At 30.4% G+C, this 24,971-nt stretch overlaps 1 protein-coding gene across 3 annotated transcripts; it reads left to right on the plus strand.

The window, feature by feature from the left end:
- Positions 1 to 3,370: 3,370 nt before the first annotated feature.
- Positions 3,371 to 24,898, plus strand: LOC112601325 (AT-rich interactive domain-containing protein 2). 3 transcript variants are annotated; one of them, XM_025348881.1, is made up of 18 exons: positions 3,371 to 4,440; positions 6,452 to 6,545; positions 14,886 to 14,983; positions 15,109 to 15,260; positions 15,319 to 15,537; positions 15,610 to 16,238; positions 16,304 to 16,468; positions 16,539 to 16,887; positions 16,950 to 17,202; positions 17,262 to 17,544; positions 17,869 to 18,126; positions 18,902 to 19,036; positions 19,101 to 19,224; positions 19,303 to 20,615; positions 20,678 to 20,842; positions 21,066 to 21,119; positions 24,023 to 24,114; positions 24,188 to 24,898. In XM_025348881.1, exons 1-18 carry the CDS (start codon positions 4,349 to 4,351, stop codon positions 24,291 to 24,293), a joined length of 4,581 nt encoding a protein of 1,526 aa, XP_025204666.1. In that variant the 5' UTR covers positions 3,371 to 4,348; the 3' UTR covers positions 24,294 to 24,898. The 3 variants fall into 3 exon arrangements, with proteins under 3 accessions (XP_025204666.1, XP_025204685.1, XP_025204676.1); XM_025348900.1 differs by having other exon boundaries at positions 17,869 to 18,015; XM_025348891.1 differs by lacking the exon at positions 21,066 to 21,119.
- Positions 24,899 to 24,971: the final 73 nt, after the last annotated feature.

The raw sequence follows: 24,971 nt of genomic DNA on the forward strand, positions 1-24,971 counted from the left end.
GTTTTATTTTTTTTAAATAATTTTAATAAAAACTATGATAGCATAACAGTTAAAAATAATACAATAAGAAAATTGTATTGTTCGCAAGAATTAATACATATAAACTAAATATAGATATTAATAAAATAGTAAGATGTTCATATCATTATTTATTTTATAAAATAAAAATAATTAAGTAATTAAGATAATAATATAAAATTATAAATCTAATGTAATTCGCTTTTATGTAGGTATTTACTATACGTAAAATTTTTGATTTATCTCAAAATATTATTGATTAATATAGGTAGGTACTATAAATTTATTTTTACTGTTTTACGGTATTTGCAGAGATGTTATTATATTTTGTATCATATAATATGGTATAAATATATATCATTTTAATAATAATATAATAAATGCAATATTTTCAGGAAAAAATTTATCAACCTATCATAATACTAAAAGTAAAATAAATGATTACCTATATCAAATAAACATATCGTTTGGTGATATGGACTGATACTCTGATAGACCATTAAGACTTCCATTAAGAATAATTTTTCGTAAACTATAATATTAAATTGTTGAATTTAAATTGAACACATTTATAATACCTAGTGACTCACTCGACACCTAATGTACAGCAAAGTGGTACCTACTTACCTACCTATTTTTATATAAAAACTAAAATATAATAACTTTATCAATGTCAATTGATAGTTATATTTAAACACTGATATAAGCTGAAAATATACAAATAATTGAGAGCTTTTTGCTAACTAAAATAATAAGGACTTTTATTGAAAACAGTTTAATATAGTTTTTGAGTCTTTAGAGAACAAAAAAAAAAATATTTATTTATGTGTATTGTATATACATAGATGTAGATATTTAAATTATTTAATAATTAATAACATATATTCGTAATATATTAATATAGATTATAAATAACAATTTATAGTAGTGAAACCAAATTAAAATTTTATTTCGCAGACTGTGCATTCTATTATGACTTATGTAACCATGCAGGTCAAGAGGTAAATGGACATTGGTTCACAGTCAATTTTTTTTTATACCTATGTGATACGTTTTAAAGAAAATTTTTATTTCTTAATGCATATTGCATTTAACAATTATAAATTAAGATATCACTAAGCGTCACTAACAAATACTATTGACACTCAATAGTTCAACAGCTTTTTTAAATATAGGATAAGATAAAAATTTTGATTGGTTGTACACTATCATGCATATAGACGTATAATTCATATTTTTTTCTGATTAATTGTAAATCATATGTAGTTAACGTATCTACATCATATATTACAGGAAATTCACGATTAATTATTTTATTTGGTTTCTTAAAAATATCGTCAAAAACTTTTTGTTTTAATTTATTACTCATGATTTGACGTCTTAATATTTTGTTTTCGTCAACATGATTATGTTCAATAACTTTTTTGATTATATCATTATCAGAGTTTAATTGAATATAAGAATTACACGTGTTATCACAACAACACCACTGTTTAATATTATTATTAAGTATTTTTGAAATCGAGATTTCTACCTATTAATAGTAAATAAATTGTATTGTTTTTCATTGTATGTAGTTCAATCGCCTTAATTAGAGCTACAAATTCGGTTTAAAAATAAGTAACATGTTTACACGTGTAAAGTAATGTGAAAGGTAATGTAATATGAACTTGAAATTTTGCAATTTCTTCTCTTTAAAATTATTAATTTAGAACTGTTTACATGATGTAGTTTAAATAAAGAATCTGCTCCTAAGCTACAGGTGGTATGCAATTGGTATACTCTGTATACCTCATTCACACTACTATATGGTATTAAATAATAAAGTAAATTGCTTGATTTTTAACATAGTTTAGGTTATGTGCGTAGGTAAGGGGGGTATTCTAACACCCCCCGAAATTAAAGATAAAACTGAACAAATAATTCATGTTTAATTTTAATGTTTTATGATATTGATATAGACCCAAACCAAAACCTCCGAAAATATTTCCTACCTACGCCCATGGTTTAGGTTTTATGTACACGAGTATGTTTTTGAGTTGGATAGTAGATACAATATTTTTATTTAAGCAACCAATAAATAATATAATTTCATTATTATAAAAACAAAACAAAAAAAAATTAATAACGGAAACACAAAATTTGGATACAATTTTTTATTTTATAATCAAATTTTCTTTTTGTCCTTAACAACCAATGAATTGCATTACTATAGCAACTTAGAGGATAATTTTTTCAGTCATAATTTAAAACAAATATATTATGATTTGTGTTTTATCATGCACTGGAGAAAATGTCAAGCAGCACGCAGTTTTTTTCTAAAGAATAACATTAAAAAAATAACAAATATATATACAATTTAGAATTAAATTTATACTTAAAACTTCATAAAAAATTAGTCTTATACATTTATCAGAAATGAGAGCATCAGGTTAATATCAGATTATGGTTTGGTGTTTGGTTCTATGGGCTTTTAGTGTCGAAACTATTTCCTTTCAATCAGATAGAGTTCTGTAAAAATTTCTTAAGTTCGCCAGCTATTTGCTTGAAATTGATTACTCATCTCATATTAACTCTTATTTTAGTACATAATATCTACGTTTAAATTTTTCAACTGACTAGCGGCTAACTTATTAATAACTTTGTAGAGAGTAAAAACGTAATTTAATTATCGGCTGGTCGACGTTATGGTTACTACGTTCTGATATTTTGGAAGGGAAAATGACAATATTTACGGACAGTGGTTGAAGATAATTTTGAGCAGGACTGTGGTAGTGGAATATAAAAATTTAAGTTCTAAAATTCAGTTGATGAGCAAATTTTAAAGCTAACAAATTTTCAACATGAATCTGATAAATCAATGAACGTATATATGTCATAAGCGTGTAACACGCGCTGTACATTAATAAACTGAATAAACGTTAGAAATTGAATTTTGTCTGAACCATGTTTAGACGCGAGAGTGCGAGACGCGCACTAACACATGGTTACGTACACACATACACACACCCCACGCGCAATATATCGTTAATTATTCGAAAATTCATTTTCGGTCAATGCGTTTCACTGATAAAGACGAAAAACCGAGGGAATTCTAATCTATACAATTCACTATTCAGTTATAATAATTTAACGACGATTGGAATTTGGAAGTCGTTGAAGTACGATCAGAGCTGTAAAGTCAGTATTATGATTTATAAAAAAAAAGCGAATTACTCAATATTATATTTCGATTTTTGTAATAGTATTTACTATTTAGTACGTAGACAAGACAATAATATGTAGTATGTATACATTACACACATGTAATAATAATAATAATAATAATAATAATATTATGTCGTACGACGGTTCACGGCGTCGGCGGCCATAAATCGTTGGTACCACTGTAAATGGGTCTGCGCTGTGGCGCGCGCACGAGGTGCGTGCGCGCGCGACCAGGTTTTGATGTTTGGACGATGTTTTGTTGGTGGGGTGGTGGGAGCGACCCGACCGACGTGAACACACTGTGTGCTATGACGAACGGTCTGCTCTACCGGATCGCCTAGTGAATAAATATTCGACTTTTTCCCCGGTTTTCCGCTGGCCGATCGGTTTGTTTTTTTTTGTTTTTTCTCCTTTTCCTTCTTGTCGCTGCCCGTCGCCACCGCGCTCGCCTGCGCCGGGCCGGCCCCGAACGACAACCGCTCACCGAAACGCACGGGCGAAACACGCCGCCGCCGCCGCCGACGTTGCACGTTATTTATTTTGTTTTTATTTCGTTTTAGTTTTATTTTTTTTCTCTCTCTCCACTCTTCCCAACGCGTATGCGACCGCTGATCGGTTGTCGCCATTTTGTGTGTGTCGCTTGTGTCTTCGCGCCGCAGTGTCTATCGCGTGTGTCAGTAAAATTGTACAAATCCCGCGGCCGTTTTTTTCGCGTTCCGACGACGTCCGCGTAGTGTGCTGGTGGTCCGGACGCCGGGCGACAAGATACGGGACGCGCGCCGCTGACTGGACTGTGGTGCTATTGCCGCCACCGTCACTCCTGCTGCTGCCGACGACGACGACGACGGCGACGCCGCCGCCGCCTCCGTTGAGTACGTGCGAGTAGCAGCGCGGGGTAAGCGCGTCCGTCATAGATCCGCCGCGGCTTAGATAACGGCCGCCGCCGGTGATAACGATGCACGGGCCGCCGACGACGACGTGAAAATATGTTCGCGGACGATCAGCGCTGACAAGCAGCCAGCGCGCGCGCTCCCCGGGTCCTAGCACTGCGCTCCGTGCGCGACACGCGTGGCCCGCCGCCGACGTAACTCCGCCGCACACGCTCCGGACAGATCCAGCAGGCATGGCCAGCATCCTGAACAAAGATCCGGCTAACTACGCGAGAGAAAAGGCCAGCTTCCTCAGGGACCTGCAACACTTCCACGACACCAGAGGGTAAGTGCACCTCCACCGCCGCAGCGGCCACTCGAAACGCTCGTCTCCTGTATGTCCGAGTCCATCAGGTTTACCGACCCTTCGCTGGGTCCGCTTCGAGTCGTCCGCGGGTTTTTGTCGACTTCGGCACACCGTTACCCACCCTCGCGCGGGCCGCCGTGACGTCCATGTTTCCCTCCAAAATGTTTAAGCGGACGCTTACGATTCCCTGCGCCCAATACAAGGGCGCTTGCTTCAAGTGCTCCAAAGCGCGTTACTTGTTTCTCTAAAGCATGACCGTTGATGCCTAACAGTTGTCCTAAGAGATTTTTGCGTTTTCGAGCTTTGTGACGTCGTTCCGATGTTTACTGTAGTATATATACTCTGAGTTTATTTAGAAATATTGTGTTTATGTGTGATGGTGGTGGGGAGAATTCCCGGCTATTTTATTATCCATCATCAATAGTTAAACGTATTAACAATGATATTAGTTACTACTCGAATTATTAAAATTATTATAATTTTTTGTGGCTGTTGGAAGAGACGCTTATATTGAGTTAATTAATAAAAAGTAAAAAAACTTCATACCGTGAGAACGGTTTTATAATCTTTATTGATGCGGCGTCACCACCAATCTGCCCTTGTTTCGAATTTTACAAATAATACTCGTTACTCGTTGGTCGTCGATTATTACTTATTAAACATTTCTTGAAAACAAGTAGTTTCAGTTTTAAACGCCGTTATGATTGTATTTTAATGTTCTCGCTTAGATCAAATGGTTTTTAAAAATTCTTCAAAAGTCGTAATCGTTTGGTCGGAACAGTTATCGTATATGGTATATTTATAGGTACCACTTATTTTTAATAAAAATTAAATTATAATTACAGTTCTATGAAACGACCAACAGTGATATCATTGATTGTGTTTGATTTTATTGGTTATCTATTATAATATTGTACTTTTTGTGTACAGCGATAACGAGAATTGGACGAACTTTTTCGTCTACTTACCATCAAAGGCTTACACCTTGTACACAATTTAATACATTCACGGTTGTGAAAAATGAAAAAACTTTCTAAAGAGCTGACTATATTGCTGTATTGTCATAATATTGTTCTTAGAAATCTATTACTTTCCCTCTTTGTTAGATATACTCATATTTATTCAATAAAATTTGAGTTGTTTTTTGCCTCTCTTTATATTTTTAATGAAATATAATTTCAATAAGTACAAAACCTACAACGTAGTTGGTATAATCCCAAATCGCAATCACAATAAGCGATGTTTACTAATTGTTAAAATAAAATCAATTTTTTTATCTACAAGTTCTAGAAGTTTTATTTGAAAAGAAATGTACGACAAACTATATTAAGAACATTTTTTTGTAATTAAAATTCATAAATCGTAATTTTATAGCAGTAGGAAGACGAACGGTGGTTAATGTTTATAGTAATTAGAAATCGTATGAAAATTAAAAAGTTCCTGTTCATAATTTAAATAATCTTAGTGTTATAATTATTTTTATACAAAACCTTAAGTGTGTAAACGTCATATCTATTTATTTACAATTGAAAATGTATAATATTATGTCATCTTAGTTATGTTTTATTCCAAAATTATAGTTTAAACCGTTAGAAATAATAGGTATGCAAATAGTATACTTTCCATTCTTAGAATCGTGTATCTTACCATATTATCTTTTGTTAATAATTTATATATAATTATTATAATATTCACATTCATCAGCTGTTTTTTTATGTTTTTTTAATTAAACTATTCAAAGATTAATGAAAATTGTAAACAACAATGTATTTTGTCGGTATCATATTAGATGTTGTGATTGATTGCTGAATTCAGAACACGTTTTGTTATCTATCCTTTATATCACAAAGTTTTGTTAAATAACATAATATGATTGATTTTGGGCATAAGTACTGTGTTAATAGACGGCAATTTAAATATTTTATCATTTGTATTAATTTTATTAATTACAACAAGTTTATAAAAGAAAATAATATATTTTGTTTTTCAGAACACCAAGTCGTGTCTCGCCAAAAATAGACGGAAAAGATATTGATTTATATCTACTATATGTTCTGGTCACCGCACAAGGAGGATGGGTTAAGGTGAGTTTATCTAATTTTTTTAAAAATCTATAGTGTTTTTAATTGGAATGTAAGTTTTAATTGAATAAAATTCGCCCAGGTAGGTAAATGGTAAGCTATAACAACGTTAGTTTAGGAATTCTCAAGAGCTAGATCAAAGGAAAAGTCCTCTTTTAGAATTCGTTGTTTTAAATTTTAGTTATCGATTCTTAAAACCAAAAAATATATTTTCTTAATTTTCGAAAACCAAGTCGTCTGTCTGTATTCGGTTAATCGTGACCGAGTACAACTTAGTCAATTCAAGACTCTTGGAACGGTTTTGATAATGATCAAGAAATGGATGTCTTCCCTAATAGAAACGACAAAATCTGATCTCCTCAAAACGAATATTTTCACACATAATAGAGTAACGATTGTAATATTATATAGATACGATAAATATACTGTCTATCTCCGCGAGGGGGGTACAAGAAAAATATCAGAAAGCTGTTGGGGGGTGTTGTGCGGTGTTATTGGGCCGGTCTGACATAAGGTCTAGCGTCTCTTGTGAAAACCCGATATCCGTCCGGGCGGCGGAGCAGTCGATTTACGCGAGGTGTTTGTTATGTGCACGTCCTAGAGCTCGGGTCTCGTGTTGAGTGCACGCGAACACGATCGGTCGGCGCGGTCGATCTCGGGGATCTAAAAGCAGACACGCCGGAACGCTTATCACGCGACGCAGCCGCCGCCGCCGCCCTACCATGTACCCACCGTGGTGTGTACTCGTCGCTATCACTGTCGCCGGTGACTTACTGCCACACGGGTGCCGCGGCCTACGTTCCCCCCCTCCGACCGTCCACCGCGATCCACACTAGTGTCGGCGGCGCGTGACCACCGTGGCGCGGTCCTGACCTAGATGCAGACCTGGATTATTTATCGGCGGCAACACCGCCACCGCCGTGCCGAGAGATTTTCCGGTTCCCAAATGCCGCCCGGTCGCCCACGGCGCGGTTTCCGCCGCGAGCGCGCCCGAGACCACCTTACGGGACGATCGTCGAAATCCCCGGGATGGTCTCACCACAACCGGTGCATTCGAGTGGGTCCTCCTGTTGTCACTGCCATTCAACTAGTCGACAAAAATGTATTAATAATTTAAGTCGTACGGACGACGTTCGATCAAATCGTCAATAATAATATTTTATATCATATTATATCGTACACGCTGTACTATCGCTATGTCGTGTATTATATTGTGTGTATGGCCCGTGGGCACGGCGGTGCTCGGCATTGTATACAAACGGATGAGCGCACGTAGATATCCGTTTGCCGTACCACACGAAGTGTATATCATACTGTTTTATATATATATATTTATTTATTATGTATGTATAGTGTAATATAATGTTATTGCGTTTGTTGTGTTTGTGACGATGACGGGTGGAGGGAATGGGGCCCGGTGCCCGCGTTCGCTCGTTTCGTGGCATCGTGGCGCTATTGAACGGATCCGGGGGCGCGCACGATGCGGCAACGTTGCGCGACTGTCAACGATTGTGCGCCGCAACCGTTCTCCCCCCACTAATCGCCGCCGCCGCCGCCGCCGTCGTCGTCGTTGCCGTTGCCACCGTTCACAGAAATCCTGCTTTCGACCGCTGCGTCTGCTCAACCCCACCTCGCTCATACATAGCTCGCACACATACACACACACCAGTCATCAACGACCGACGCCGCCGCTGCGCTCTATTCGGTTGCGTCGACTGCGATGGTGTTCTCCGCACCTATTTAATAATAATAATATCCAACTAAAATATTATATGCCGCCGCCCGTGTCTCCGCCGGTCGTCGAACCGCTTCCGGTCGGCCATCGTTCGCATAAACCCACACACGCACATTACAATATACGATATTCACAGCACACACAATACACGCAGAGTACCGATGAAGCTCCCTCCCTTTCCCCGTAATAACGACGCGTCGAATATCGCACATTCTTCGCGCGCGATTGTGGTGTTTGTGAAATTTACAATGGCCTAGCGAGCTGTATCGGCGGTAGTTAATAAGACGTTTATTTTTTGAAATACAAAATTATTAAGATATTTTGTATTCGCCTTCCCCCCCCCCCGTTTATGTATATTTTTATCCGCGAACCGCATCAACACTGCGCCCCTCGGTCCCGCTCCCGCCACTCCGTGATTGTTGGCCATCGGGGCGCATCGTCTATATTATTACCGTCTCGAACTCCCTACACTAGCAGTTTCCCTGAACGATTTTCATTTATATCGACGTGATGTTTTATTACAATCTGTATTCTTCTCGTGTCCTCGCTGTCTGTCCGATTATTGAAATAAATTTTTTAATTAATCGAACACCAAAGACGAACTGTTACTGTTTCTCCGTTTTTAAATTTTCGTCTCCTCGTTCTCGTCACACATTCACAAACAATTTTAATATAAAAATCGTTCTCATGAACACAATTGATAACTCTATTATTATGTATGAGACTTTAAATAAGGTGCACCGTTATTCGTCATGATCTAACACTTAAATAATATAAAATTGTTATATATTCTTGATACACCTTGTATATCATTAATATCAGTTGCCTACTTTTAAGTATTAAGCCTATATAGGTATTATTTTAAGTTGACATGGATTTCGAAATGTTATGTATTTTGTATTCCTCTTAAGTTCAGAAAATAATGGTCAGAGCATTGTATTAGAATATGCGTTACGAGTTTACGACCATTACCAACTTGTCGTTTCAATAATAAAATATGTATGCCTACGTTTAGTAAGCGCCCCAATGTGATCCATACTGCAGCTCGGTTAAAATGTTCAATTATTATTATTGTATACGTAGAATGTATTATGATTATTAACGTTTCTTGTCTACATCGCATTACATACATGGTTAATTTTATTATTGTATTATATATACATGCTTCGTATTCAAGCATAACATTTTATTCATTCACACATATAATATGGCTTTGGCACTACTGCAATCTATCCAAACACAAACATCTGGCTTTCCAGTACTATTCGAACTCGTGTTAGTGCAGACGGTGTTACTTATACATTTTTTCTCTTCACCGCCCAGACCCAAAAAACTACTTGAATCCTTTTTCATAAAATCTGTGAGGACCCACATGTATACTATCTTATAATTTGTGAACGGCCTAGTTTTATTTTTAATCAAACGTCAAACGGTGTCTTAGTATTAGTACGGATAAGAAATTTCGTTAGAAACTTCAATAAGCAACTTTTGCATCTCATAATAAAACAAGTGTTTGCACACACGTAGTTAATACGAGTGTTAGTAGACCGCTTGGGATTTCTGTAAAGTGAAATCAATAACTCAGTCTCTCATGCTAGTTACTTTGTATTTTTCTAAATAAATGTTCGTCTTAAAATGACATGTTGTACAAAACAAAGAACATATTAAAAATTGGAAAGAAACCTTATGTTATGGTTTAATGCGAATGCCAACAAATTATTATGTTTAAATTTAATAAAATCTTTATATAGAGGCTATCTATATAGTATATACTTAATTTATTTTTGACCAATTATAACGGTCTGTTAGAATCATATCGAATATTTTACAGTATGTTTATAGCAAAACACCTCACATGTATTTATTTACTATTATTAAAATATAATGAATTTAAAAATAATTAAATTTATTTGGTGTCATTGAAAATATGTATTAAACAAGTCTTAATTTGTTCTTAGCTTGGTTATTTAATTACTATAGTTTTGTTCAGTTAAACCTGAGTTATTTTTATTATATATTAATTATTCATTGTTTTTGATTGACATAAATACTATATGCCAGTCGAGTACTATATTAGTATTATATTGTGTATTCCTATTTGTAGAAGATGTATGTATCAATCATTTAACAAATACATGTAAACGTTTTATCTTCGTCTTTTATGAATTGTTGAATTTTTAATTTGCATAAGTATCCATATTAATCTATTCTTAACCACATAAATAAACATTTTTGTTTTTGTTTTAATATTTAATAAAAATGCACCTGTAATTGTTAAATTGTAAATATCGCATTTACATTAAGTATAAAAATATTTTTCATATTTTTATGTGTTACACGTGTTTATAATAGTTATCATTTATTAACATCTTTTGTAGATAGGTACACAAATTAAATGCAATATTGTAATTTTTTTAGGATCTAAAATTATTCGTGTATTTTTATTATAGGTTACGTACCAGGAGTTATAAATAAGCCACAAATTAATAGATATTACTTGAGTAATGATTATACAATTATTGTAGTAATTATTTGTGTTGTACCTACACGAATACTGGAATGACACAGTGTAATTCATAGTACATTTTAATTTTTTTATTTGTAATATTATTTTTCGGTTAAAAATAATGTAGCAAAATTACTTTTTTCTTCGTTCGATTGCGATTTACAAATATTATTAAAATTTAAAGATACATTTTACTTTTTGAAGTCGAATCATTACGAATCATATTGATTGAGAGAATATGTAATATAGATACAGTATTTTTATAGAAGTATAATTTGAATAAGTTCACGAGTTTTGTGGATAGTGCGCGTTAGTAGCATTGGTGTGATTTTAAATTGATTATTCATTTTTACTGCATAACTTCCTTTTATGAAAAAAATAATCGTATTTGAATGTTAATGAAATGAGATAATTTTTAATGTTCGCCATTTTTTATTTTAGTATTGGTAGTTGTTTGAATTATGAATACATAGTTCTATATCATTTGAGTAAGTTAAAAATTAATAATTAAGAGTGCTAGTTATAGTAAATTAAAATTATCTTTTACCCATTATTGAAATACTGTTTACTTAGGTTATATTCTATTGCCTATAGTTATTACTGTTTATTTTTTATAGAATTTATTTTAAATGTCATCTTCCACGTAACATGTATATCAATATTAAGAGAATCTGTTTAAAATATCCCTGTAACTATTCTCCGATGGAATTACTACGATTCATTAACGGTTCAATATTATAATACAAACTGAATTAACTGTACAAAGAAATTAATGTCAATTTATGCAATTAAAAATAAAATTCATAATTATTTCAAAGTAGTATAATTTTATTAAAGTTTCTGTGCATGAATGTAATATATTAAATAATATTTTGTTACTGTTGATGATAAATATAATTTACGAACAAATTTCTATTGTTTGTTATTATTTATCGATATTTAAATTAAAACTGAATAAGATGGAATAGTTCCCAAAAAACACCAAATCTTCTAAACGCCACCCGCGTGTGTTGTCTTCTTTCAAATGTACATGGCAAATTTGCGTTCAGTAGAACCACTAGAACCAATTTACATTAATATTAAAATAAATTGACCTTTAATCAAATTTTAAGCAAGGTTACAATCGTGTGTAACATTAAAATATAAAAATGCTCATATTCATGTATAATAATAACAGATAATGTTTTTTATCTCTAAGTTTTATAATATATCATTAACTTTAATATTAAAGCTAAAAACTTATCTGTTCTATTGAACTTATATTAGCTATGTTATAATAGGTATGCTTGTAAGACAGACAACACATGCGGGTGTAATATCTTAAGTCTCGTCAATTGCATACGTTTTTTTATTGTTGACGTATACTTTATAGACAGGTTATACTGTTTGTTTACTGTGTACAAGGGTAGGTATTACAGTTTTTCGATGGATTTTGTATATATACGATATAATATGTTATTTCAACATTTTTCCACGGTAGTTCTTAAACGCTATGCATGTATTTGGATAGACTATAAAAGGAGAGTGGATAATTTATTTTAGTCTTTACTGTGCAATTAATTATTTTGGTATAATAAAAGAGTGTCTTTTCTGCATAAATCGTGCTTCTTACTTTTCAGGTAAATCCTTCCATAATACAATTTTTTTAAATATAACATTTTAAATGAACTGAACTTTTTGTAACTTAAACTTATATTAGGTTTACCTTTCAAAAGTATAAAATCATTATAATTAGGTAGATTACTAATTAAGGACTGTTTGACTTTTTGAATGTTCCTATCACCTACCTCCTAATTTCTTTTACCATTACATTACACTTTATAAATTTATTTAATATATACATATATAGATAGGTACATATATCTAACATTTTATTCAAGATTCAATATTGTTTCGATGTACGTAATTCGTTTATTGAATAATTAGGCTTACTTGTATTATACTTAAATTATTATTAGAAAAATATTAATCAGAACATTATAGCATAAATTACATGTTTTTTAATATTTATTTTAATTTTTTTTTTTTAGTTTTGCTTTTAAGTATGATTATATGATAATTTATAATAATTTATTATTAATAACCTATTTAATATTGAAATATTGACTGTCCATAAAATTAAACTAAAATATCTGTTTAATGTATTCTTAGATTCGTGTAAAAAATAATCTACAGTTAATATTATTTGAATATATTTACAAAGTATAATATTTTTATATTTTTTTTTATTCAGCATAATTTAGAATAATTACAATAATAATATTAAAATCTGATATGTATACCAACTGAGCTAAGCTCGTATCTGGTATTACGAGTATATAACTTCATTTTGCAATTTTTTAAACAAATTATATAAACATCTTTAGTTATATAAATAAAAATTAAATTAAATTTCTTGTGTTAATGTATCTACTTATTTAATTATTGTATAAAGTTTATTGTACTGATATATTTTGAACAAACTGATAATATTGTTAATTTAATATTTGAATGACTGAATGTGCAATTTAATACATACAATTCTAAAATTAAGTTTATTAGGTACTATTATTATTTATACCATTACTTATTAGCTGTTATGTTTAACTCATCAACTACCTATATATTATAATTATGATATGTACTATACGTGTAGGATATTCGCGCGTACTGACTAGCCTACTATACGAATGTACTTAAATAGTATTTTATCATTTTGTGATCCAAAAATACGTCAAAAGGTGAATGGTTTTTAATAATAGTTAGACGTCGACAAAAATCATGATGAATGTTTTGTAAACAAAGTATTGTGGTATGGATTGATTAGAAATCGGGTCATCCTATGAGACTACGAGAGTCATCGGTTGTGCATTTACCGGTTCGATATTTAACACGGTTACTCGCATGATAAGTAGTATGTTATAATATTTCATTTTGTTATACATATTATTGTAGTGATTTCGGGGCAAGTGGTGCAACAGCACCAAATCGCGTCGATATGTTTTGCACTCCGTAGGGGTGGGGGAGGGCTTGTCTAAAACGCACCTCGTTGTGCATCGTGAGGACGGTTTCATGGACATGCACTTGATCTTGACGCACAAGGGGCCATTGATAAAAACACTGGTGGTGGGGCTGTTGTAGTTGTAGAGTCGTGTTGGCCTCTCCACTGTGTGCGTGTGTGTGTGTGTGTGTGTTTGTGTGTGACGTCACCGTTACCCGATCAGCTGGAGGGATACCCCCGGCAGACGCCACGTGGTTCCGTCATCATAGTGTAGTAGTCATCGTTGGCGTCGTCGTTAAGCATCTCCGCGAATCGCACAACATGCCGACGACATTACTCTATACATTTCTAGGTACATGCACCCGTAACATGGAGGGGGGCACTTCTGACCAGCGTGTGCGCGCCTCTCTCGCCCGCGCACATTATCTTATCGTTTTTCCCGATTTCCCGGGTTTTTTTTTTTTTATTATTTATATTATAACACGCCCGGGCCAGGATTCCGAGTTTCCGTCGATCGGTGTTACGACGCGGTCCTTAGGGGGGGTTTCAATGCCACTATGACTAGTGAAGAACGTACCAAAAGCTGTTAGTTATGTTATTCAAATTTTGTTTATGTTAGTATCTATGTATGTAGACTGCCGCACATTATCTTCGTGTCAATAAGATTGTAAGTAGCGACTTTCGATTTAATTTACTCTATAAAACGTCGTTTAAAGGTCGATAACAGTACGTTTTTCGTTTAGATAATATTTTATTTTTTAGCATTTTTTTAACTGTATTATTGTTTATTTATTTTTGATTATTAAGTGTAATTTATCAGCATCACATCAATGTGTTGTACTCTTATATGTATATTGCAATAGCATATTTTACCCATGTACATGAGAACATGAGTGGTAAAACTAATTTGTTCTATGTATATCTTTTATTGAATACTCTCATCTTCTCAAATACATCCCTGGTTTTAAGAAAAATAATCGAGTTCATAATGTACTAAAAAAAAATTCAACATCTATTACATTTTATAATGACACTTGTTTTTTTAAATGTTTACTTTTAGTTTTATTATTGGTATTATAATATTTCATTAAAAAAAAAATTGATAATTTGTTGTTTTATTAGGTTAACCAAAGAAATGACTGGAAAAATCTTTTGGAAAATTTTGATCTGCTGTCATCTTGTATTAATGCTGAAGTTGCATTAAAACAAATTTACTTAAGGTAAAGTAGAAATTAAGTAAAAATAGAAATTATTATTAAACATTCTGTTAAATAAATTAATAATAAGTATGTTTGTACAATTTATGCAAACTTGAAAGTATAGTTATTTTAAATTGTATTAACAGGTATTTAGATCGTTATGAAAAAATTAACTTTTTGGGAGAAACTGGATCAATTGCTGGTGATGATGATGAAGATAGTAGACATAAAAAATGGTCTGCTAGAGCATTACATTCTGTTCCTTTAGTTTATAATCATCATCAGCATGCTGTTAATGGTATATATATATATTAATTAATAAAGATAAATTCCTAATATTAATAATTTCTTTTTAGAACCTGTAAGAGCATTTCATGGTTTATCAACCAATCTCTACAAAGCAAGTGATTATGAAAAACTGTCTTTATCATTGCTATCACCTTTACCTAATGAGCAAGACCTAGCAATTAATGTTTGCATACTGTTATCTAATGAAAACAAGCACGCAATTAAGTTATCAAAATGCCCTCAAATTCTTCATCATCTATTGGCTCATGCTGGTGTATTTACTCATTGTAAGATCAGTGTATAAAAATATAGTTAAAATAAATTTACTAAATACTTATAATATTTTCAATGTTTTATAGCTGCTTCACGCAAGTATTGGGATGATTATTATCGAAAAGTACGAAAATGGTCAATAAAATCATTTTGGAAGGAAGTTCTTGATGAACAAGAACTAATGTACTTGACAGACGAAAGTCGATTTTCTGCTCGAACCCCTAAAACTATACCACGAAAAGATGATGAGTCAAGTTCTTGTAGTGATGATGATGATGATTTTAGAAATAATAAAGTAAAATTAAATTTTGATCCATCTGATGATGAATTGTTTGGACTCAAAAGACCCCTTGGTACAGATGACCCATATGGTCAACGAGTATACCAAGTGGCATTAATACTCAGAAATTTGACATTTTTTGAAGAAAATATGAAAGTTATGGGTCAAGATTTAACATTTTTAAGATTTGTTTTGTTATGCTGTGCAACGAGATGGAATTGTTTACATCAAATTGGTTTTGAGATGTTGGGTAATATTGGTCCTGTAGTACCTCTTGATGTCGGTTCATTACAGCATGCTACTTTAAATATTGTCTGTAAAAATATTACTGAATCCAATGACCGTTCTATCATATTAAGTGCGGTTGAGGCTTTAAATAGAATGGGCTCTAAAGAATCAAATGAAGAATTTTTATTAAAAAATATTAATCAAAAGGTATTAACAAAATACAAAGTTAATCAAAACAAAAATATATTAAACATACATATTGTGTTTTTTAGGTATACGATAAAATTTGTAACATGTTATCTTTGCATGATATTATGTTATTGATACAAACATTGGAATGTCTTTACTCATTGAGCTCACTTGGCGAACGTGCTTGTAATGCAATTGTTCATGTACATGGGGTTATTGATACTCTGGTGTCTTTAATTACTGTTGAGGTAAATTTTATAATTTAATGTACATCTATTAAAACATACATTTATACATTATTTGGTATACATATTATAGGCACAGACATATGGTCCCAAAGCATGTATATTGATGAGAGTTATTGAGACTGTTACAACCCCTTCAACGACAACATTTTCTGCAGAATCAGCACCAAAGACTCATATGATGGCAGCCCCTAGTGTTCCTCCACCTTCTAATGCATCCCAACATCTCATTTCAACTTTTACCTCTCAGAATGTACTTCCATTACCCACACCAGCAGTTGCTAACCCCGTTATTTTACCTAATGCTCCAAGTGCAGTACCTGTTATGTCTACAACTTTAAATACTTTTACATCTGTTACACCAACTGGACCACCACCATCTCCCGTGCAATCAGTTGCTAGCCCTAAAATTATGGTTCCAGGTATATAATATTATTTTATTTTATTTTTAATTATTGCATTTAAACCATTGTTTGTTATTTAGTTACTATGACTGTTACAACCAATTCTGCTGTGGTGTCTACAAACCAAACTTCTACTGTTCCTCAACCAGCCAATATGATCCAACAAGAGAATGAACAATTTGCATTAAACTGGATCCGTGCTGTGCTTGAAGTGTGCCCTACTCCTGGACGAGGAATTGATCAGGCTGAATTATATAAATTGTACATGACTGCTTGTGCTAGAGCTGGAAGAAGAGGAGTTATTGCTCCACTTCATTTTCCGCGTTGTGTCAAGTAAGTTATGACTACTTTATATTTATTAATATAAAAAATTATTTAAAATTTTATTTTAGAGCTGTGTTTGGACCTGGTGTTGGACCAAAAAGTGTAAAGCTTGCACAAAGCCAGGGTGGAATAGCCATGGACCCGCCTACTCAAATCATTGCTTACGAAGGAATTCAGGTTCGATCAAAACCATTGTCATTCCCAATCAACACACCAATGGTTGTGACACAATCTACATCTGTAACACCATCGTCCATTCCTACCTCACCTATCCTTAAAGCACAACTCAGTGCACCAACTACTAATGTCCAACAGAATTCTCCTTTAATTAAACGTGAAATCTTAGGAAAGGTAATCATTACATTTTATTTATAGTTATTAATAAAAAATAATTGTATAAAATATATATTAGATATCTTTAATATTTATCAATAATTAATGATCATATTATTTTTCTTTTTTAAATATAAATTTAGCTTTGTATACATGAGAAAAATTTGATACAATTTAAAATGATTAGTTAATAGTTGAAATTATTATTAGTGATTCACGATATTTAAAATAATTTTAAACAAATATTATTTAATTTTAACTTAGGTGAACCAAATTTTAATGTCTAAAGAAAAGAAAATGTTGGTTACTTTAGTTTATATTATTTTATTATTATATTTTTAGACTATACAAAATCCTGTATCATCCACAAATACTACAAATGAAACATCTGTCATCACTACAGTTGCATCTGCTACTGTATCTCAATCTGAAGGAACATTATTATCTAATAGCAATACATCTTTAATTAAAACATTATTAGCTAGCAAGGTATGCGAACCAAAATTGAATGTGCCTTCTGCGACCATTAAACTTAGTAATAATGAGTCATGCACGTTATATGCTTCTTCTCAAAATTGTAATTCATCAGTAATTACTGAGGTAAGTTGTATTTAAAGTTAACAAATAAAAACATTAAGTAATAAAAGTATTATTATTTAATTAATTCTTGTAAATTTAATACCATAAACCATTACGGGGACATTTTAATTTTCTTGGATTTCTTGGATTATTTAACTTTTTTTAGTTATTATAAATGTTGAATATAGTTGTTTATTCAAATAATTTCATTCTGTGAACTGAAGGTGGAAATAAGGTTTGTTAGCATGGTTAAATTAATGATGTGCCACTAATATTTTTTCTTACAGCTAAATGTGTTTAAAAAGTAGATGAATAATAATATATAATTAATTAAATTTAATATTTGTTCACTAACAGATACAATCAAGCTTTTTTTTCTTTGATGTTATTATTTAGTATTTAACAATAACAATTCTTACATTTAAATAAAATAATTTTTCGAGTTCTAGTAGTTTTTGTATGTTATCATTTTTTATTACTAACAAATCTTTAATTTCATAAATAATAAACTATTTTATAATTGGCTATCTACCATTTTATTATGTTTAAATTTATTTGACATTTTTGATTAAAATTAATCAACAGGTATCAAGTATAACTTCATTTTAATGTTTTTATATTTTTTTTTTATTATCTATTTCAAAATATTTATCCTTTTTTAAAATTCCTATTTTTAAATAAAAATCTCTTCCATTATGAATCAAAATTAAATTTAACCAATTGGCTTTTTGAATTTCAATCATATTTTAATAGTATTTTATTATTACAATTGAGTGTTATTTAATTTTGCAAATAGGTGGCCCAACGTCAGCAACAACAGAAAATATTACAACAGCAAAATAGTTCTACTACTACTACATTTGCTTCAGCATCATCAATAGTACCTAAGCAAACTGCCAGGATCAATGGTATCAGAACTACTACTTCAGATGTAAGTGATTGGCTATTAATTAGTCTTATGAATTATAAATAATAATAATTCTTAATTATTACAGGAGGTATGTAAAAACGATACAAGTGTAACGGTGTCTAAATCAGAACAACAACAGTCTGTAATTACAACAATTGCTTCTAGTAATAAAATGTTGGCCAATAACTTGAATAAACTTAATGATAAAGGTATATTGCTTAATTAATTTTTATTTTTTTATTGCAATTTAACTTATATTCTATAAATTTAATTTTTTTTTCTGATAGATCAAAGTGAAACGATTTTATTGGAGCCAAAAAAGGAATCTCTTTTAAATGGAACTCCAGAGGTATCAGAAGTAAATGACATAGCCTCGAAGAGTGTAATGTTATCTGGGCTATTAGATAAAGAAATTGAGAAAAAAGATGCACCATTTTTATTTGGATCAATACAAGTTGGGGATAATGGATTGGAATTAAATGGTGCATGCGTAGAAGCAAAAGATAAATCTACAGCTACTTGTATTAAAATTAAACAGGAAACAGGAGAAGAAAAGGTTGGTGGACAACAATTAGTTAAAGTGATTGTTGGAGGAAAACGGTCAGCTGATAAGGACATTCCTTGTGATCAAGCACCTAAGAAACCACATCTCAATGGTAACAGCAGTAGTAATGATGAAGAAAACATGGAGGTTGATGAAAGTAATATGAAAGCTTCTTCAACTGCTGCCAATCTTTATGCTGCTTTAGCAGCTGATGTTCTAGAAGATATTGATGGTTTAGATGATGAACTGCCAAAAACAACTGCTCCTCAACAGCAAATTCAAGTTAATACTCAACCCACAACTCAGCAAATTTTCCAAACCCCTGGGCAAATCATTGTATCGTCTTCAAACACTCAATGGCCATCAAATAATCAAAGAGGTATTGTAACAATGGTTCATCAAGGTAGCACCGGTGGGCCACAATATGTATTGGCACAACCTCAATCTGCTTTAGTACAAGGTCAAGCTCAAACTGTTCTTGTAGCCCAAACTACACCACAAGGTTCAGGAGCCAAAACAATTATAATTCTTCAACAGCCTACTGGAAGTAATAATCAATCATCCAATACTATGACTTTAAGTCAAACTAATTTTGTTCAAACTTCTTCACCATCGAACCAATCTAAAGTAATTGTACAACGAATTCCAACAACACCAACTATAAAGCAAACCACAACTATGGTGACTAGACCTGTAACGCCTGTCACTTCTAACGCAAATAAACAGCAAATTAAGGTCATAAAGACTGTACCTCATATTGTATCTGCCTCTATGCCTACACCGTCCGTTCAAACTAGGATACGCACTACAACCCCAGTAAAGGTAACTGGAGAGGTTCATACCACTACCAATCATCAAGGACAGTTTTTATGTGAGTGGAGAGGGTGTATGCGTAATTTTAAATCTGCCAATGAGGTTTACATGCATGCATGCGAGTCTCATTGTCCTTCTAATGGTATACAAGAAATGCAATGTTTATGGGAACGATGTGATGCTATGAAACGCAAGCGATTTTCATTGATGACTCATTTATTTGATAGGCACTGTAATCCTGATGTAAGTTTTAAAAAATATTTATTACAATTTAAAATATTATATGGTTAATTATTTTTCTAAAGGTATTGAGAATGATGGCAGTTCGAAGAAGACAGTTGTCTCAAAGTGGGCGTAGTGAAATTCCAGCTCCAGCACCACCAACACCTCATCCTGGTTATGCACCTAATGCTGCTTTTAATGCTATTAAAAGGCACGCATTAGAATTTGTTAATCCCAAAGAACTACAGGTAAGATTTTCAAATTTTAACTATATTATTAAGTATTTTATACTATTATCTCTGTATGAGGATTAGTTAAATTATATTAAAAATTTAAACTATGCTAAAGGTTTTGCATTTTAAATTTTTAAGAAACATATCAAATTTAATTTCTTACATTTTATGTTAAAAATAAAATAGAATTATTCTAGAATCAGAAAATTAATTTATTTTATGTATTCTTGAAACATAGCAAAGACTAGTGAGTGCGGCTGGCAATAATCAATCGGCTGGAAATGTCGATCAGGTAAATTCTGTTTGAGTGTGTGCCTTTTTAAAATTTTGGTTGTATAATACTGATTTAAAGTAAATTATTATAGAATTTATTCATATGCATGTTTCAAGAGAGTTTATATTTATTGCTAGTGATTTCGTCTGTGCTTGTAAAGTTGATTCTTGAAGTTTATCAAATAATTTTATTTATTTAATAATATTATTTTATTAGTTAAAGATCAATTTAATCTTTAGTTCGACTATATTTTTCAATATTTTGAATAATTAGTTTCTTTTAATTTTTTTGACAAGTTAAACAATTTGATTATTAAATCAAATTTCATATTTTTCAATTACTTCAGCTTATGTATTTTTATAATATATATTTATTTAAAAAAAATAAATAAATATTTGTTAGATTTAAAATACAAATAGGTATTTAATTGCAGTTATAACTAATAATAAGATTTAATTTAGTCTTGAATTTAAAAACGGTGTTGGTTTTATTTTTGAGTGTTAAATAATAAGCATTATTAGATATAATATTATTTTGTAACATTAAAATTTAATTTAATGTGAAAAAAATACTATAGATAATATTATATATTACATAAAAACAAAATATTGGAACTGAATTTAATATTTGAACTATTTTAAAAGAACACTATTTCTACATGTTTTATCTCTACCTTTTAATGTTACAATTTAGCAAATATGTATTCATCAGTTTTAATTTTGTGTAGTAAGCTTAATCATTGAATTGAATTAATATTATAAATTAACATTATTATTATTTTTTTAAACAAGTTATGAAAGTTTTAAATTGTTAGATCTTATATAGGTACTTGACAGTTGTGTAGTGAAAGAGGTTATATAACACTTAGTTGATATATATCTATTATAATATATTGTACTAAGGAATTATGGGTGAATAGGTATTAAAATAAATGTCGTGCATCATGGTTCATAAATATTGGTTTTTCATAACTTGAATAATAATTAAACTATGAGAAAATACAAATAATGTTCTAACTCAGGAATCATTAATTTAATATATATTATATAAATTCTTTCTATTATTAAAGCTTACTACATAGAAAAGTTAAAATTTTTGTAATTGTTCTTTAAATTAGTTATTTCATATAGTATTTTGATTTTATATATTTTAATAATCAACCTTTACAATGCTTGTAAATTGTATTAATGATAACTTCAATAATTTCCTCATGAATTGTTAATATAACATTATTGCAGAGCAATATATGAATAACATTCTAGCCACTTATAGGTTAATTAATGCTATTTTATATATGATTATTTTTGTTGGATGAAATTTAGTTTAAAACAGCTTTAAAAACATATTATTACACTATATTATATATTAAGCACTTTAATTATACTAGCACTTTAGATATGTTTGCGAAATAGAAATTCTTATTAATTTTATGTATCATTGTGTACAAAATAATATATTAATACATTGATTTGTATTGGTATTATGTATATGTTACGGGCAAAACGCGAATTGCCCACAATCCTTGGGCAAAATGTCATATTTCGGCTTTTGACCGGGCAAACCTAGGTATGACCAACATCATTTGGGCAAAACCGCCAAAACCATATACTGACTTTCATCGTAAGGACAAAACCGTAGAGTTTTAAATACGTTCACTAATATTATAAACAAATTTAATAATTATAAAATAAGTATTATTGTACAAATATATAAAATTAATATATTTAAACCTCACTTGAGTCAAACTGTAGCGTTTTAAATAACCACTAATATTAAATACAAAAAAATAATAATCATAAAATATTGTACAGATATAATTAAATACACTTAAATAATAATAAAAATATAATGATATTAAGTACTCGTATAAAAATAAACATATAATAATATTAGGTTCTCTATAATGTTAAAATAAATAATTAATAAAAAATATTGTACAGATATAATTGAATATAATAATAAAAAAATAATATTTTTGTTTATTTGTTGCTACACATATTAGAACTACACACAATTTAAAACGCTACAGTTTGACTCAAGTGAGGTTTAAATATATTAATTAAGTTTATTTAATTATATTTGTACAATAATACTTATTTTATAATTATTAAATTTGTTTATAATATTAGCGAACGTATTTAAAACTCTACGGTTTTGTCCTTACGATAAAAGTCAGTATATGGTTTTGGCGGTTTTGCCCAAATGATTGCTTGTAACATATATAATATATTTATTATCATGTTATTCAATACTCATAATTTACAATAATGAATAATATATGTTAATAAAAATTAATATTAAAATGTAAGGGTAAAAACAAAATATTATATTAATAAATATACCTAATATATAGATCAATTTTCTTTCTATTTATACATTACTACAGTTTAGCTTTAAAAATTATTATTATTTTTATGTTATTAAAACTAAGTAGCTTATAAATGTCAATTGGTTATACATTTATTATGAATCATTTTAGAATCATTAATTTATATATTTAAATTTAGGCTAATTATTGGCGCGTTACTCTAAAAGTCTAAACTAAAAATAAAGTATTTTTAGTTCAATATTTCAAACATTTCAAAATGTAATAACTAGTTAAATTTTAAAAATAAACTCTTTAAATTGTAATGTTTATGATTTATATTTTTACAAAAAAAAAAATAAATAAATAACTGATCATATATAATTTTTCAAATTATATTTAAAAATATTTAGAAAGTATTAACTAAGATATTTAATCTTAAATTTAAGAAAATATTTTAACAGTAACTAAATATTAAACCATAAATAATTTTTGTTTAATTTATTTTTTATCACAGCTAAATGTAGTTATAAATTTTATTCAGCTTCTTTATTTAGTTGTATATTATAGTCTATGATGATAATAATATCATTTATGAAATGTATGTTTTATGTAGGATGATAATGAAGGTCCTGTAACCAAGAGCATACGTCTAACATCAGCACTTATTTTAAGGAACCTAGTCATTTATTCTTCAACTGGAAGATGGTTTGTATAAAAATGAAATTCAATTTACTTAATACATTTTTATGACATCTAATTTATGCTTTGTTATTTCTAGGCATTTAAAACGATATGAAGCGCATTTGTCAAATATAGCACTGAGTAATGTTGAATCGTCAAGAACGATCTCCCAGCTTCTATTTGATTTGTGTCATTCTAGCTGACTACACACAGAAGATTAATTTTGTTGACATTGTAATTTTTGTACATATTAATCATAATTGTGGTGTATCTAAAACTTTAGTTTAATACCAATAGTGTATTAACTGTTTGTACATACAAAATAGTTTTTTTTAATTTTCCATCAATTGACTATCGACATACTGTCTTCCAATATAACAAAAATAAACAGTACTTAAAGTGACAAGTTTATTCGGACTAATTATGTTCTACTTAAACTTATGTTACATAAAAATTATTTTAAAAAAGTTTTCTTTACTCATTAAAAAATGATCTTTTGTAAATATTGTGTAAATAAAAGATTTGTTTTAGAGTGAATTTAGTATTAAGTTTGAAAAAAACAAAAAAAAAATACAAAAACAATATTTATATTAAATAAGTATATCAGTATGCATTTAATAGTGTAACTTTTAAGCGAACAATTATTGTTTTCCTAGATTTTTTAATTATTATTATTTTTATTATATTATTTATAAAATTATAAACAATAGTTGCAAACCAGTTGCGTGAATGTTGTACATAAATACTTAGACGTTACCTGAGTTTTATACGATTTTTTCAAATAATAAAAATGCTGTATACATTTTAATAGTTTTTATTTTAAAATTTACTGTTTTATACACAACAATGCACACTTAATAATTGCATATTTTTTTTATTTA

Source organism: Melanaphis sacchari, unplaced genomic scaffold (assembly GCF_002803265.2).
Source record: "Melanaphis sacchari strain LSU unplaced genomic scaffold, SCAv2.0 Contig0_pilon_pilon, whole genome shotgun sequence".
Classification (NCBI taxonomy): Eukaryota; Metazoa; Arthropoda; class Insecta; order Hemiptera; family Aphididae; genus Melanaphis; species Melanaphis sacchari.